The sequence below is a fragment of the Engystomops pustulosus genome, chromosome 8 (genome assembly GCF_040894005.1).
Source record: "Engystomops pustulosus chromosome 8, aEngPut4.maternal, whole genome shotgun sequence".
NCBI lineage: Eukaryota > Metazoa > Chordata > Amphibia > Anura > Leptodactylidae > Engystomops > Engystomops pustulosus.
The window spans coordinates 14,167,761-14,185,576 of NC_092418.1; the positions used below are offsets into that span (position 1 = coordinate 14,167,761).

The following is a 17,816-nucleotide window of genomic DNA, read 5'->3' on the forward strand; positions in this document are numbered from 1 at the left end:
ATCCCCCCCTCCCACATGCATCATACCCTATGTCGTGACACCCCATTATCCTTACAATGTGCTGAAGGTGGTCACCATCTGATGTTTAGGCAGATGTTGAGACACGTCGGGCTGGTGACATCACCACAGAGGTCTTTTTGATGTGTCTACTATTTGGCTTATTTTTAGAACTGGTTTATGAGTGCAATTTATGACCTGACAGACCCGCAGTAGGATTTATGACATAATAATACGCTTTGCATCACTTCTATGTATGACTATGTATGAAAATAAAGCAACGTGAAGAAATCCTGATTAATGAGAAGTCCATCATTTATCTTCTTCCGATCCCAGTTCTACCTTGGACTGGCTGATGGGTAAAGGTTATGCTACATAAAACCACCAGTGTAACTAGGCTATGTAGCTATAGTAAAGCTAGCCCTGCACTATTAATCAGATTTTTCTATTCCAGCAGCTGCCTAGAGGGTCTGGTAGGGCACACACAACATCAGACTATGGGAAGTAGATTAAGAGATCTTCAATGTCTTCCTGAACCTCCAATCTAGTAGATCTGCTGCGGTGGGAGGCCGAGGGTTGGCGAATGTCTTTGATCTTCCTGTAGGTGCTCCGTCTACTGTCTTCTAAGTACTTCTTTACCCGAGGGTAGGAAAAATAACTCAAAACTCAAATGCCGCGTGACAGCCCCAGACGCCATCTTGTCAACGGACCAGGAGTAGTCCATAAACTGATAGTAGGACACCCCATTACAAATTCTGAACATCTCCGCTTGATTTTAGTGAATATAAGGAAAGAGCAGTGACACGTGACAGACGGTTAGGGTGGAGAACCATGATTACGCGGCTATGTCTTTGACTGTCCATTCTTGGTCCCATGGAGTGTGGATCCACCCCTGGGGTGGGCGTCTAATGAAGGTAATTCTAATAATCCCCAATTCATTATCCACTTTAAGCCTCGTCACTTAGTTTACAAAAGTCATTACGAAGTCTGAATAAAACATTGTTGGCTCATTGAGGGGGAGGGGGCAGAATTACAGGGAATTGCTCTCGCTTCTCTAGTTAGAGCCTGGAGGCCATGTTTCCTGACTGCCCCTCCGTGACCTCAGCTTATCTTCCGAGAATTGTATGGAGGGAAAAAGACAGTAGGCACCAACCTCCAGGGGCTGAAAAACTAGTACCCCAGCATGGTACAGAACTACAGCTTGGTTTAGAGATGCCAAAAAGACACCCTACTATGGGAGACCAAACTTATCCCTAGAGATATAAGGTACAGGGTTAATAACTGGACCATCTACAGGGTCAGCGTACATTCTCAATAAAATGATGCAGGTCTACCATACAGGAAGGTGCTCACACAGCTCTGTGTATTGTACCATGATTCCTCCCCTCTTCTCTGAGTGACTGCTGTAGTATCCAAACAGAAGGTGTGTGGAGTAGCTCATTGCAGAGAGGCAAGATAACATAATTTCCTTCTATGCAATTGTACTGTCAAAAATGGAATTTAGAGGCCAAGTATAGACAAGAAACCCTATAGGAATGGTATAGAAACTGGAAAGCTGTGTGCCTATATCTACTAGGAATCATTCTGGGGCTGGGGTTGTAGAAGAGTTTGGATGTCCCTACAGACATTGGTGTCTCGCCACTTAAATCATGGGGGGTGCGGGGCACTTTATTGTGCTAGCGTGTGACCCCTGTTAATATGATGTGTGATTTGGGGTAAGAAGCCCCCTCTATCCTCTCTGTTATGGTAGCGGCACAATGTTTGGCGATGAGGAGTTAACAGGTTAAATTGTGTTGTTTTTGCCAACATTCCTCCTATGAATTGAGCATGAAAAAGTAGGGAGGGAAAAGTCCCATCCTCCACCCTAATCAATTCAGTATTATCACAGCCATAAAACAGGTCCTAATAGGCAGGAGGCAAGTAAGATCATGTGCTGGAGGGAACGTGTGCCCAACCGTTCCCCTCACTCATCATCATGTCACCTCCAAAGAATGTGCACCCCCTTGTAGACACATCCACGTCCTGCCAGGGGATGAGGGTTTTAATCTTTCCCTTATTTGGCTTGTTTCTTTTTAGGGTGCAGGCTTAGGGAATATGTTGTTTAATTGGGGGGTCCTGGGTCCCTAGTATCTTCCTTGGGACATCTCCATGTTTTGGGCATCATCTTCCTAATCTCCTACACCTTATATCTAAAGTTTTGGAAGATGATTGTGTTGGAGTAAAGGAAGATACTAGCACTAGGACTACTGTAGAAAAGGCATAGTATAGTAGGTCTGGTCCAGCACAGGATGGTCTGGTGGGGGCATCTGTATGTGCAGGTGGAGCAGGGACATGGAGAAGACAATAGGATTGTAGCCCAGAAGGACAAATACAATGATCCTGACTGTGTGACAGGTAATGGTGACAGATATAGACAGCAATAAGGTTGGATAAGGGTTATTTAGAATTGGCACTGGGAAGGTAAAGAAAGGGATACTGGGCAGTAGGAGAGAAGAGATCTAGGATGGGTAGAAAGGGAAGGGCATGGAGTCCGGGAGAAGAGAGAGTATCCTGGGAAGGCAGGCATTCTGGACAGCTAGGGAGGTAGATAAGTGTTAGGACCTGGGCAGGTTAACAAATGGTAGGGATCTTGGACAGATAATTAGATGGGCCCAAGACAAAGGAGAAGGGATCGCTCACAGCCGGGCAGAGATCGCCGACAGCCAAGCAGAGAAGGGCAGGGATCGCGGATAGATGGGCAGAGAAGGACCGGGATCGCGGACGGCCAGGCAGAGATCGCCGACAGCCAAGCAGAGAAGGACAGGGATCGTGGCAGGGATCATGGACAGCCGGGCAGAGAAGGGTAAGGATCGCGGACCGAGAAGGGCAGGGATCATGGACAGCCGGGCAGAGAAGGGCAGGGATCATGGACAGCCGGGCAGAGAAGGGCAAGGATCGCGGACAGCCGGGCAGAGAAGGGCAAGGATCGCGGACAGCCGGGAGGAGAAGGGCAGGGATTGCAGACCGAGAAGGGCAAGGATTGTGGACAGCCGGGCAGAGAAGGGCAGGGATCATGGACAGCCGGGCAGAGAAGGGCAAGGATCACGGACAGCCGGGAGGAGAAGGGCAAGGATCGCGGACAGCCGGGAGGAGAAGGGCAAGGATCGCGGACAGCCGGGAGGAGAAGGACAGGGATCGCAGACAGGGGCATAGATTTATGTGTATACAGGCAGAGGGTTGAGTGACAGGAAAAGGGGCACAGGTTTAAGCGCTCATGGCCTGCAGCGCTCCCCTATCAGACATGATCTGAATAACGTTTCGGCTCGCCCTGCGCTCTCCCTGATCTCCACTCTGACAGGTTTTGCCTGAAGCCAGAAAGATGAGAGAAACTTCAACAAACTGTAAAGGAAATTGAACAGTTTAAAAAATGACATTTTTAACTGTTTTCATAACCGAGAATCGGAGGAGCCGAAATAACATTTTACACGATTCCCCTCAAAACGGTTTCCCTTGGAGAGTGACATCATCCCAGAAGACAAATGGCCTCATATCCACAAATACAACAAGGAAGGAAGGAGCTAGACTCCTGCGCACAGGACACTCCTATACTACAATCCTAGTCAAATAAATATAGTGGGAAATAGTCTGAAATTGTGACACCTGACTAAATGAAAAGTTTTCAGAATGACAATTGAAGAGGGATTGGTAATCTAGGAGATATGGTTAAGTCACTTATATTGGTTTACCATTGGGCACATCTTGTAGATGTAAGTTTGTTCTCCATAAAAATGGGGCGATGTTTAACTCAATGAGAAAAGGGGGCGCTATTGCATTGGTTTCTATAGAATTATTTGCCTTAACAGTGGTCAAACATGGTAGTGCACGTCACCAAATCAAACTTCCATTTTAGTGGAGCCGTCTTCTTTATAATCAAGACCACTAATCAACCCCATATACAGAATGAGCTCCCCCATACGCAATGCCATATCTCATACATAAGTCGCCTGATGGTTCTCAGAATATTTTGCTGTTATCATTTTTTAATATCGCACAATAATCTTTTGTATACGCAATCAGAATTTTTCTAATTCCCATTTACTGTTATATCAGCCATATATCCGTATTAGTGACCCCCGACCCTCAGTCAGCGACGGATCTGAGTGAAAGGTAAAATCACAAAGTTCAGCAAACAGCGAGACACCGAGAGAAAGGAAATAGATATTTGATGTATTAAAGTGCTGCGGGACAATATATCCCTCGCTACATCAAACACAAGCCACGTATTGTCCGGCCGGGATGAAAAGGCTCCCACGCTTTTGTGCGGACCACGCCCCTGGCAAAGATCGCCACCTTTCATCTTTGCCCTCTGTTAAAATGAATGATCTGAAATCCTGTCCCTACAGGGAGAAAGCGTCAGATCATTATCCTCCAGTAGAGGAGAGGCCGGCCATGTGGGACAGGGGGGAAGAGTATAGATAATATACGTTATTACTATAGACTACTAGACCAGACCCCTCCACTACAATGTAATGGGGGAAGTAAGGCTCCTGCAACCCACAAGATCCGCCGCTGCCTATAGGATAAAGTCCAGTCAGCTCTAGAGACTAACTAATGTATATAACTATATAAGGAGTCCATAGAAACTGGCTGAATCTTATCCTGGCATAAATCCCCATAGCAACCAGTCACAGCGCAGCTTTCATTCCAGAAGCAGCAGTTGAAAAATGAAAGCTGTGCTGTGATTGATTGCTGTGGACAACCAAAAAAACAAAAGCCGCCATCTTGTACGCAGTTTGTAGATTAATAATGTAAAATTTGAAAACGTAGGGATGGAAATGAATGCCGAGGGCCCTGTCCTGGCCTTTAGTAACACAATCTCATAGACAACAGTAGTTTTTTTTCAGATTTTTCTTCCATAAAAATGAAGATGGGATGACACGAGGGCAATTAAAATGGGGGACCCGGGTGTCCCCATACTATGATGTGCTATGGGGCCTCAGACTGCGTCTGTGGATACCATACATTTATATATTGCCATATTAATCCCCACCCCCTGACAACATTTTTAGGGAAATTTTCATGCGAATAAATGCAGTTCCCACCCACTTTGCAATCCATTTTGAGGGAATATCCTACAAAAACAGGGTCACGAGACCAGTGTATTGTGCTGGTTCTGTATCACTGAGGTCCAGTACTGGGGTCCTGCTATGGGGATTTGGCGGTGCCGGTTATACTCGGACAAGACCCCAGTATTCCAATGCCCCCTGGTATCAGGGGCCCAATGACCATGGACCATAACAAAGTGGTCTCTGCTGCTCCCCCTGACACCAGCCGGCACTGCTGCACTGCTGCGATGTATCCGAGCTGTCATAACATTTCTGGAGTGTTTGCAGTAAAGATGGAGGATGAATTCTCTGGAGTAAGAGAGATTGATGAGAAGGTTTAGCGCAGGACAAGACGTGTGTGTCGCCAGATGATGGAAAATTCTTACATCTGTTTCTGGGGGAGCTGAGTGACAGCTTGTATAACCAACATGTCACCCAGCTTTCCTGGCGCTCTGAAGGGCAGCTGGGGGACAACCAATATCTCACTGAAGCACCAGCCTCAGATATTATTGAAGGTTCTGTATGGTACTAGTATTTGGCGCCACAGTATTACTGAGGATACTGTATAGTGGTAGTATGTTACTCTATAGCAGTATTACTGAGGATACTGTATAGTAGTAGTATGTTACACTCTATAGCAGTATTACTGAGGATACTGTATAGTGGTAGTATGTTACACTCTATAGCAGTATTACTGAAGATACTGTATAGTGGTAGTATGTTACGCTCTATAGCAGTATTACTGAAGATACTGTATAGTGGTAGTATGTTACACTCTATAGCAGTATTACTGAGGATACTGTATAGTGGTAGTATGTTACACTCTATAGCAGTATTACTGAGGATACTGTATAGTGGTAGTATGTTACACTCTATAGCAGTATTACTGAGGATACTGTTTAGTGGTAGTATGTTACACTCTATAGCAGTATTACTGAGGATACTGTATAGTGGTAGTATGTTACACTCTATAGCAGTATTACTGAGGATACTGTATAGTGGTAGTATGTTACACTCTATAGCAGTATTACTGAGGATACTGTATAGTGGTAGTATGTTACACTTTATAGCAGTATTACTGAAGATACTGTATAGTGGTAGTATGTTACACTCTATAGCAGTATTACTGAGGATACTGTATAGTGGTAGTATGTTACACTCTATAGCAGTATTACTGAGGATACTGTATAGTGGTAGTATGTTACACTCTATAGCAGTATTACTGAGGATACTGTATAGTAGTAGTATGTTACACTCTATAGCAGTATTACTGAGGATACTGTATAGTGGTAGTATGTTACACTCTATAGCAGTATTACTGAAGATACTGTATAGTGGTAGTATGTTACACTCTATAGCAGTATTACTGAGGATACTGTATAGTGGTAGTATGTTACACACTATAGCAGTATTACTGAGGATACTGTATAGTGGTAGTATGTTACACTCTATAGCAGTATTACTGAGGATACTGTATAGTGGTAGTATGTTACACTCTATAGCAGTATTACTGAGGATACTGTATAGTGGTAGTTTGTTACACTCTATAGCAGTATTACTGAGGATACTGTATAGTGGTAGTATGTTACACTCTATAGCAGTATTACTGAGGATACTGTATAGTGGTAGTATGTTACACTCTATAGCAGTATTACTGAGGATACTGTATAGTGGTAGTATGTTACACTCTATAGCAGTATTACTGAAGATACTGTATAGTAGTAGTATGTTACACTCTATAGCAGTATTACTGAGGATACTGTATAGTGGTAGTATGTTACACTCTATAGCAGTATTACTGAGGATACTGTATAGTGGTAGTATGTTACACTCTATAGCAGTATTACTGAAGATACTGTATAGTGGTAGTTTGTTACACTCTATAGCAGTATTACTGAGGATACTGTATAGTGGTAGTATGTTACACTCTATAGCAGTATTACTGAGGATACTGTATAGTGGTAGTATGTTACACTCTATAGCAGTATTACTGAAGATACTGTATAGTAGTAGTATGTTACACTCTATATCAGTATTACTGAGGATACTGTATAGTGGTAGTATGTTACACTCTATAGCAGTATTACTGAAGATACTGTATAGTGGTAGTATGTTACACTCTATAGCAGTATTACTGAAGATACTGTATAGTGGTAGTTTGTTACACTCTATAGCAGTATTACTGAGGATACTGTATAGTGGTAGTATGTTACACTCTATAGCAGTATTACTGAGGATACTGTATAGTGGTAGTATGTTACACTCTATAGCAGTATTACTGAATATACTGTATAGTAGTAGTATGTTACACTCTATATCAGTATTACTGAGGATACTGTATAGTGGTAGTATGTTACACTCTATAGCAGTATTACTGAAGATACTGTATAGTGGTAGTATGTTACACTCTATAGCAGTATTACTGAGGATACTGTATAGCGGTAGTATGTTACACTCTATAGCAGTATTACTGAGGATACTGTATAGTGGTAGTATGTTACACTCTATAGCAGTATTACTGAGGATACTGTATAGTGGTAGTATGTTACACTCTATAGCAGTATTACTGAGGATACTGTATAGTGGTAGTATGTTACACTCTATAGCAGTATTACTGAAGATACTGTATAGTAGTAGTATGTTACACTCTATAGCAGTATTACTGAGGATACTGTATAGTGGTAGTATGTTACACTCTATAGCAGTATTACTGAAGATACTGTATAGTGGTAGTATGTTACACTCTATAGCAGTATTACTGAGGATACTGTATAGCGGTAGTATGTTACACTCTATAGCAGTATTACTGAGGATACTGTATAGCGGTAGTGTGTTACACTCTATAGCAGTATTACTGAGGATACTGTATAGCGGTAGTGTGTTACACTCTATAGCAGTATTACTGAGGATACTGTATAGTGGTAGTATGTTACACTCTATAGCAGTATTACTGAGGATACTGTATAGTGGTAGTATGTTACACTCTATAGCAGTATTACTGAAGATACTGTATAGTGGTAGTATGTTACACTCTATAGCAGTATTACTGAGGATACTGTATAGTGGTAGTATGTTACACTATATAGCAGTATTACTGAGGATACTGTATAGCGGTAGTGTGTTACACTCTATATCAGTATTACTGAGGATACTGTATAGTGGTAGTATGTTACACTCTATAGCAGTATTACTGAGGATACTGTATAGTGGTAGTGTGTTACACTATATAGCAGTATTACTGAGGATACTGTATAGTGGTAGTATGTTACACTCTATAGCAGTATTACTGAGGATACTGTATAGTGGTAGTGTGTTACACTCTATATCAGTATTACTGAGGATACTGTATAGTGGTAGTATGTTACACTCTATAGCAGTATTACTGAGGATACTGTATAGTGGTAGTGTGTTACACTCTATATCAGTATTACTGAGGATACTGTATAGTGGTAGTGTGTTACACTCTATATCAGTATTACTGAGGATACTGTATAGTGGTAGTGTGTTACACTCTATAGCAGTATTACTGAGGATACTGTATAGTGGTAGTGTGTTACACTCTATAGCAGTATTACTGAGGATACTGTATAGTGGTAGTATGTTACACTCTATAGCAGTATTACTGAGGATACTGTATAGTGGTAGTATGTTACACTCTATAGCAGTATTACTGAGGATACTGTATAGTGGTAGTATGTTACACTCTATAGCAGTATTACTGAGGATACTGTATAGTGGTAGTATGTTACACTCTATAGCAGTATTACTGAGGATACTGTATAGTGGTAGTGTGTTACACTCTATAGCAGTATTACTGAGGGTACTGTATAGTGGTAGCATGTTGCGCTATGGAAGTATTACTGAGAGTACTCTATAATAGCAGAATTTTACACTCTATGGTAGTATAACTGAGGATACTCTTATAGTAGTAGTAGTAGTAGTATTTGTACACGATGGCAGTATTACTGAGAAATACTGCCATAGAGTGTACAAATACTACTATTATACAGTATCCTCAGTAATATTACCATAGAGTGTACAACTAATACAGAGGATACTGTGTAGTAGTACTATTTGTACACTCTGGCAGTATTTCGGAGGATACTATATAGTAGTATTATCTGTATACTCTATGGTAGTATTAAGAAGGAGACTATAAAGTATTTTGTATATTTGGTTATTGTAGACGTCATAGAGCATAGAGTATGACCCTGTTATTTGAGCACTAGGTGACGGTATTATTTTTAGCATTTTGGAGCAGAGACAAAGACAATAGTCTGTGGATGGTGACGTCTTGGGGTCCATGTGATAGAGGATGGGTATATAAGATGTGACAATTGACTCCAGATGTTATGTCTCCTGATTCGGGGCCCCTCCCCTGTCAGATATCCCTGACGCTCCCCAGAAGAGCAGAGGATGACCCCCATATGGCCAGGAAACAACTGCTTGATGACATGCAGTGTGGCCCCCAGGCTGGGGGGCTTTCATGTTTGTGTTTACAAATAGGGGGTCTGAAGTGGAGAAACCTTCTGCAGTTGTCTCCTTCTTCTCCATCTTGTACTTATCAAAGAGACAACAAATGGGGGAGGGGAGGGGTGCGAGCCATAAGACAAACAGTGACAAAAGAGCCAGAAATCCCCTCATATCTGTACACACTGCGTGTCAGGACACAGCCGCACATACATGTGGTGGGGGGTCTGACATGCGGCCCCCTGAGGGGTGGGAGGGCACTTTCCATTTTCCTTCTTCTTACATTGTCTCCCCCTTATAAAGGAAATGTAACAATTGTAACATAAACATCATTACATCACATTATAAACTTGTATCAACCGCAGTCACCACAATGGCCTGGATGTAGTGCAATACCCTGCCCGGCCATTAGGTGGAGTCGGAGGGTCCTAGTGCTAATGTATACATGTCACCTGGCCGTGAAGGATGCATTCTTGTGTAGGCGGTAATTTCCTCCTAATGGGCCCCACTGTTTGTTTATGCAAATTAGATGAAAGCCTCTTAATGAGTGAGAGATAATTACAGTGTGGGGGCGGGTGTAATGATGGAAGGAGACTGCATTTCCCTCATTTATGTACAGAGAAGAGTGAGAAAAATCCCCTCTCCAAGAAAAGCAGCACTAAAAGACCTGTGTTTACTGTCAGTGAATGGAACCACACTGTAACAGAGTCCTGCTCACACAGCTGATTATGGGAACCCGACGGTAGGTGGGGATGTAGAGGAGTTCTATGTAGAGAGCCAGGAGCACAGCAGTGTGAGGACATGCCCCCAGTGCTACAATCCTGGAATATAAATCCATATATCACAGTCCTGCTGCTACTAACAACATACACAAAGTGATTACACATCTCTCCAGGGACAAAACCTAACACTGGCTGCAGGGAGCACAGAGCACAGCAGTGTGAGGACACCCCCCAGTACAAAACTGGAATATAAATCCATATATCACAGTCCTGCTGCTACTAACAACATACAGAGAGGTCTGATTGCACATCTCTCCAGGGACAAAACCTAACACTTTGTGCAGAGAGCACAGAGCATAGCAGTGTGAGGAAACACTGCCCATACAATCTGGGAATATAAACCATGTATCACAGTCCTGCTTCTACTAACTTACATACACAAATGTCTCATTACACATCTCTTCAGCAACACTACACTGGCTGCAGTCTACATGGTCACACCTGATGACGGGTTCCCTTTAATTTGTTGAGGCACATGAGTATAGGTAGGGTCGAGCCCTGGTGAAGTTTATGCCGCACTACTTACAGTCTACACTGAATACAGAGTAACAGACCCTCAGCTGAAAAGGTAAACATTGTTAATTTCCATTCACATACAGCAAGCAGTGTGATATATAAAGGTCAGAAAGCTGCAGATGCTCAGACACCAGCAGGCACCTCACCCATACCCCGGGGACCACAGTCACATATCAGCATGCAAGAGGTTAAATGCAGCCATGTAACATAGAGCTAGTGCCCACACCAGGGGCCCCCAGGGCAGATGCCAGGGGCCACAATGCAGGAATATGTTCTATGTGTGACAGGGGGCCAGAAAAGTCTCCGAAACGTCTTTAATCCTTTAGCATAATTATACATTCAAATTACAATGGGTGACAGGACATGCTGAGACTTGTAGTCCCACATACATCACGTCACCTGGGAGTGAGATCTCTGGGGAATCCCTATGTCTAGGGTCATCAGGGGTGGCAGGATGACTAACACACTGCCATAGCCTAGAAGACTGGGTCAGAAATAGCAGAGCTCACATTGTTGTGTGCAGCAGAGCTAAGTTTAGAAGAAACATTCATTTGTTTTATGAGGCGGTCGGGGGAGCTCAGTGGGTCGGATGTAGCGGAGCTCAGTGGGTCAGGAGTGGCAGAGCTCAGTGGGTTGGATGTAGCGGAGCTCAGTGGGTCAGGAGTGGCAGAGATCAGTGGGTTGGATGTAGCGGAGCTCAGTGGGTCAGGAGTGGCAGAGCTCAGTGGGTCAGGAGCGGCAGAGCTCAGTGGGTTGGATGTAGCGGAGCTCAGTGGGTTGGATGTAGCGGAGCTCAGTGGGTCAGGAGTGGAAGAGCTCAGTGGGTCAGGAGTGGCAGAGCTCAGTGGGTCAGGAGCGGCAGAGCTCAGTGGGTTGGATGTAGCGGAGCTCAGTGGGTCAGGAGCGGCAGAGCTCAGTGGGTTGGATGTAGCGGAGCTCAGTGGGTTGGATGTTGCGGAGCTCAGTGGGTCAGGAGCGGCAGAGCTCAGTGGGTCGGATGTAGCGGAGCTCAGTGGGTCGGATGTAGCGGAGCTCAGTGGGTCGGATGTAGCGGAGCTCAGTGGGTCAGGAGCGGCAGAGCTCAGTGGGTTGGATGTAGCGGAGCTCAGTGGGTCAGGAGTGGAAGAGCTCAGTGGGTTGGATGTAGCGGAGCTCAGGGGGTTGGATGTAGCGGAGCTCAGGGGGTCAGGAGCGGCAGAGCTCAGTGGGTTGGATGTAGCGGAGCTCAGTGGGTCAGGAGCGGCAGAGCTCAGTGGGTTGGATGTAGCGGAGCTCAGGGGGTCAGGAGTGGCAGGGCTGAGTGGGTCGAAGTGGGTCGGATGTAGCGGTGCTGAGTGGGTCGGATGTAGCGGTGCTGAGTGGGTCGGATGTAGCGGTGCTCAGAGTATTTTAGATGCAGCGGGTTCATTTTATCGGATGCAAAAAAAAGTTTGTGGGACAGGATGCAGCAGATCTATTTAGCTCAGACACAAAAAAAGTAAAACTTTTCAGATGCAGCAGTGCTGGGTTTGTCACATACACTTCTGTATTCCAGGATCTTGCTTAAAAGTTAAATCAGAAATTCAGCTCTGCTACATCTCTATTACAGACAACTGCTCCTTACCTTCAAAGTCGGAGAGGATCCCCTCCAAGTGGTCGTTGACCGATAAGTGAGACATCCTGGCCCCCCTCCTGGTGCACTCTGGGTAGGAATAAGCCCCCTGTACAGCGATACTCAGATGACGGGGCCAGACAAGGCGACGTCCCACATGTGAGGGTGACTGTAGAGTGATCCCCCTGTATGTCTCACACTGCTGTGCTCTGCACACTGTGCCCTGTGGCTGCAGCTCTGGAGGGAGGTAGAGCAGTAGTCCCCTCCTCCAGATGATGAGGATCAGTTACTCCCCCCCACCACATACCTTGTAGGATTCCCCATCCTCTCTCTGTAACTTATTTGATCAGCACATCTGGAAGTTGGGAGGAGGAGGAGGGGGCTCAGCCAAATCTGGGATCTCTCTTGTTTAACTCTTTCCCTGCTGAGAAATATAAATGCAGAGAGTCCCCATTGTCCCCTGCGTGACGTGTGCAGAACAATGCGGCCTGTGTGTGACAGTTCTGCTGCTTTCTAAGAAACTTTTTCTATCACTTCTTGACCATTTTCCAGATCTCTGCTTGCAGTCAGTGAGTGGCCTGGAAGGCGATGACACTATATTGTTACAATTGTATCCAGCTTGGATAATCATAATGGAAACATACTTCATCCACTGATACATTGCAACAAAAGCTCTGGACAGGAGAGAGGTTTGTGCTGCCTCTGTTGATCTTATCGGTTGGGATACAACTGCACTGATACATTGTAACAAAGTTGCAGGACAGTTGCTGTTGCAGAACAGAGACAGAGGACTTAGAGGGGTTCTCCAGCAGCATACAGGTTAGCTCCTTTCCATAGGATAGGGTCTAACTTGCTGATCGGTGGGGTCTCAGTGATGGGACCCCCATGGATCACGAGAATAGGGATCCATTGTACCCCCTGCTGTAGCTCAAGATGAACAGAGTAGCTGGTTGCGCATGCGCCGGCTGCTGCATTCATCTATATGGCGCTGATGGAGATATCCATCACTGAGATAGACATAGGCGCATGTTCCCCGGCTGCTCTATTCAGCTCAAGCAACGACAGGTACAGCGGACCCCCGTTCTGTCCTGTGGAGAGGGGCTAACTTGTGTGTCGCTGGAGAACCTCTTCAATGTTTCCACGTGCTCTATTGCTCCCTGTTATCAGCCACTTCATACTAAGTAGAGGCTGATGCAGGAACGTAGTGTGTGTTCTATTCTCTCTGGTATCAGCCTGCGTTGCTGAACCGCAGCCATAATCCCACTGCCATTCCACAAGGGTCCAAAACCACAGCACCATCAGTTTGGTTCTGATGTGGATCCTAAATTCTGTCCTCACCACGATCCACAGCAATAAATGATAGGTACCTTCTTCCATCCATCCCATATACTACATCATTACTGTATTACCTGCCAACCATGGCGGAAGAAGGAAGTAGTTTGTCTGAGATTGTCCTCTCACTGCTGTGCTCTGTGCTCCCTGGATTCTTGCTTTCTTGTAGGGATATGAAAGGATCACGAGATTTACTAGGCAGTGATTGTACTACTTTATAGTACAAAGCATCAATCATGTGAGAAGAGGATGAGGCGAGCCCAGCTGGGTCAGGAGAGGATGAAGCGAGCCCAGCTGGGTCAGGAGAGGATGAAGCGAGCCCAGCTGGGTCAGAAGAGGATGAAGCGAGCCCAGCTGGGTCAGGAGAGGATGAAGCGAGCCCAGCTGGGTCAGGAGAGGATGAGGAGAGCCCAGCTGGGTCAGGAGAGGATGATGGTGAGCCCTGCAGGGTCAGGAGAGGATGAGGAGAGCCCAGCTGGGTCAGGAGAGGATGAAGCGAGCTCAGCTGGGTCAGGAGAGGATGAGGAGAGCCCAGCTGGGTCAGGAGAGGATGAGGAGAGCCCAGCAGGGTCAGGAGAGGATGAAGTGAGCTCAGCTGGGTCAGGAGAGGATGAGGAGAGCTCAGCTGGGACAGGAGAGGATGAGGAGAGCCCAGCTGGGTCAGGAGAGGATGAGGAGAGCCCAGCTGGGTCAGGAGAGGATGAGGAGAGCCCAGCTGGGTCAGGAGAGGATGAGGAGAGCCCAGCTGGGTCAGGAGAGGATGAGGCGAGCCCAGCTGGGTCAGAAGAGGATGAGGCGAGCCCAGCTGGGTCAGGAGAGGATGAAGCGAGCCCAGCTGGATCAGGAGAGGATGAAGCGAGCCCAGCTGGGTCAGGAGAGGATGAAGCGAGCCCAGCTGGGTCAGGAGAGGATGAGGCGAGCCCAGCTGGGTCAGGAGAGGATGAAGCGAGCTCAGCTGGGTCAGGAGAGGATGAGGAGAGCCCAGCTGGGTCAGGAGAGGATGATGGTGAGCCCTGCAGGGTCAGGAGAGGATGAGGAGAGCCCAGCTGGGTCAGGAGAGGATGAAGCGAGCTCAGCTGGGTCAGGAGAGGATGAGGAGAGCCCAGCTGGGTCAGGAGAGGATGAGGAGAGCCCAGCAGGGTCAGGAGAGGATGAAGTGAGCTCAGCTGGGACAGGAGAGGATGAGGAGAGCCCAGCTGGGACAGGAGAGGATGAGGAGAGCCCAGCTGGGTCAGGAGAGGATGAGGAGAGCCCAGCTGGGTCAGGAGAGGATGAGGCGAGCCCAGCTGGGTCAGGAGAGGATGAGGCGAGCCCAGCTGGGTCAGGAGAGGATGAAGTGAGCTCAGCTGGGTCAGGAGAGGATGAGAAGAGCCCAGCTGGGTCAGGAGAGGATGAATCGAGCCCAGCTGGGACAGGAGAGGATGAGGAGAGCCCAGCTGGGTCAGGAGAGGATGAGGAGAGCCCAGCAGGGTCAGGAGAGGATGAGGCGAGCCCAGCTGGGTCAGGAGAGGATGAAGCGAGCCCAGCTGGGTCAGGAGAGGATGAAGCGAGCTCAGCTGGGACAGGAGAGGATGAGGAGAGCCCAGCTGGGTCAGGAGAGGATGAAGCGAGCCCAGCTGGGTCAGGAGAGGATGAGGCGAGCCCAGCTGGGTCAGGAGAGGATGAAGCGAGCTCAGCTGGGTCAGGAGAGGATGAGGAGAGCCCAGCTGGGTCAGGAGAGGATGATGGTGAGCCTTGCAGGGTCAGGAGAGGATGAGGAGAGCCCAGCTGGGTCAGGAGAGGATGAAGCGAGCTCAGCTGGGACAGGAGAGGATGAGGAGAGCCCAGCTGGGTCAGGAGAGGATGAAGCGAGCCCAGCTGGGTCAGGAGAGGATGAGGCGAGCCCAGCTGGGTCAGGAGAGGATGAGGCGAGCCCAGCTGGGTCAGGAGAGGATGAAGCGAGCTCAGCTGGGTCAGGAGAGGATGAGGAGAGCCCAGCTGGGTCAGGAGAGGATGATGGTGAGCCCTGCAGGGTCAGGAGAGGATGAGGAGAGCCCAGCTGGGTCAGGAGAGGATGAAGCGAGCTCAGCTGGGACAGGAGAGGATGAGGAGAGCCCAGCTGGGTCAGGAGAGGATGAAGCGAGCTCAGCTGGGACAGGAGAGGATGAGGAGAGCCCAGCTGCGTCAGGAGAGGATGAAGCGAGCCCAGCTGGGTCAGGAGAGGATGAGGCGAGCTCAGCTGGGTCAGGAGAGGATGAAGCGAGCTCAGCTGGGTCAGGAGAGGATGAGGAGAGCCCAGTTGGGTCAGGAAAGGATGATGGTGAGCCCTGCAGGGTCAGGAGAGGATGAGGAGAGCCCAGCTGGGTCAGGAGAGGATGAAGCGAGCTCAGCTGGGACAGGAGAGGATGAGGAGAGCCCAGCTGGGTCAGGAGAGGATGAAGCGAGCCCAGCTGGGTCAGGAGAGGATGAAGCGAGCTCAGCTGGGTCAGGAGAGGATGAAGCGAGCCCAGCTGGGTCAGGAGAGGATGAGGAGAGCCCAGCTGGGTCAGGAGAGGATGAAGTGAGCTCAGCTGGGTCAGGAGAGGATGAGGAGAGCCCAGCTGGGACAGGAGAGGATGAATCGAGCCCAGCTGGGTCAGGAGAGGATGAGGCGAGCCCAGCTGGGTCAGGAGAGGATGAGGCGAGCCCAGCTGGGTCAGGAGAGGATGAGGCGAGCCCAGCTGGGTCAGGAGAGGATGAAGTGAGCTCAGCTGGGTCAGGAGAGGATGAGGAGAGCCCAGCTGGGTCAGGAGAGGATGAATCGAGCCCAGCTGGGACAGGAGAGGATGAGGAGAGCCCAGCTGGGTCAGGAGAGGATGAGGAGAGCCCAGCAGGGTCAGGAGAGGATGAGGCGAGCCCAGCTGGGTCAGGAGAGGATGAAGCGAGCCCAGCTGGGTCAGGAGAGGATGAAGCGAGCTCAGCTGGGACAGGAGAGGATGAGGAGAGCCCAGCTGGGTCAGGAGAGGATGAAGCGAGCCCAGCTGGGTCAGGAGAGGATGAGGCGAGCCCAGCTGGGTCAGGAGAGGATGAAGCGAGCTCAGCTGGGTCAGGAGAGGATGAGGAGAGCCCAGCTGGGTCAGGAGAGGATGATGGTGAGCCCTGCAGGGTCAGGAGAGGATGAGGAGAGCCCAGCTGGGTCAGGAGAGGATGAAGCGAGCTCAGCTGGGACAGGAGAGGATGAGGAGAGCCCAGCTGGGTCAGGAGAGGATGAAGCGAGCCCAGCTGGGTCAGGAGAGGATGAGGCGAGCCCAGCTGGGTCAGGAGAGGATGAGGCAAGCCCAGCTGGGTCAGGAGAGGATGAAGCGAGCTCAGCTGGGTCAGGAGAGGATGAGGAGAGCCCAGCTGGGTCAGGAGAGGATGATGGTGAGCCCTGCAGGGTCAGGAGAGGATGAGGAGAGCCCAGCTGGGTCAGGAGAGGATGAAGCGAGCTCAGCTGGGACAGGAGAGGATGAGGAGAGCCCAGCTGGGTCAGGAGAGGATGAAGCGAGCTCAGCTGGGACAGGAGAGGATGAGGAGAGCCCAGCTGGGTCAGGAGAGGATGAAGCGAGCCCAGCTGGGTCAGGAGAGGATGAGGCGAGCTCAGCTGGGTCAGGAGAGGATGAAGCGAGCTCAGCTGGGTCAGGAGAGGATGAGGAGAGCCCAGCTGGGTCAGGAGAGGATGATGGTGAGCCCTGCAGGGTCAGGAGAGGATGAGGAGAGCCCAGCTGGGTCAGGAGAGGATGAAGCGAGCTCAGCTGGGACAGGAGAGGATGAGGAGAGCCCAGCTGGGTCAGGAGAGGATGAAGCGAGCCCAGCTGGGTCAGGAGAGGATGAGGCGAGCCCAGCTGGGTCAGGAGAGGATGAAGCGAGCTCAGCTGGGACAGGAGAGGATGAGGAGAGCCCAGCTGGGTCAGGAGAGGGTGAAGCGAGCCCAGCTGGGTCAGGAGAGGATGAGGAGAGCCCAGCTGGGTCAGGAGAGGATGAAGTGAGCTCAGCTGGGTCAGGAGAGGATGAGGAGAGCCCAGCTGGGACAGGAGAGGATGAATC

At 48.5% G+C, this 17,816-nt stretch overlaps 2 protein-coding genes across 3 annotated transcripts in view; one reads left to right on the top strand and one right to left on the bottom strand.

Annotated features, from left to right (window-relative positions):
• The window catches only part of SEPTIN12 (septin 12), an 84,225-nt gene extending 70,248 nt beyond the window's left edge, over positions 1-13,977 (bottom strand). The window contains exon 1 of one of the 2 annotated variants that reach the window (XM_072119778.1): positions 13,850-13,977. Coding sequence is in view for 1 of the 2 variants with exons in the window: in XM_072119776.1 (XP_071975877.1) it covers positions 12,453-12,507 (55 nt within the window). In the remaining variant the exon portion in view is untranslated. Of the gene's footprint in view, positions 1-12,452; positions 12,668-13,849 lie in introns of those variants that run through there. The other variant, XM_072119776.1, reaches the window with a different exon arrangement.
• Positions 1-17,816, top strand: part of LOC140074694 (galanin receptor 2b-like) — an 84,389-nt gene that overhangs the window by 27,892 nt on the left and 38,681 nt on the right. The gene's annotated exons all lie outside the window — the stretch shown is intronic.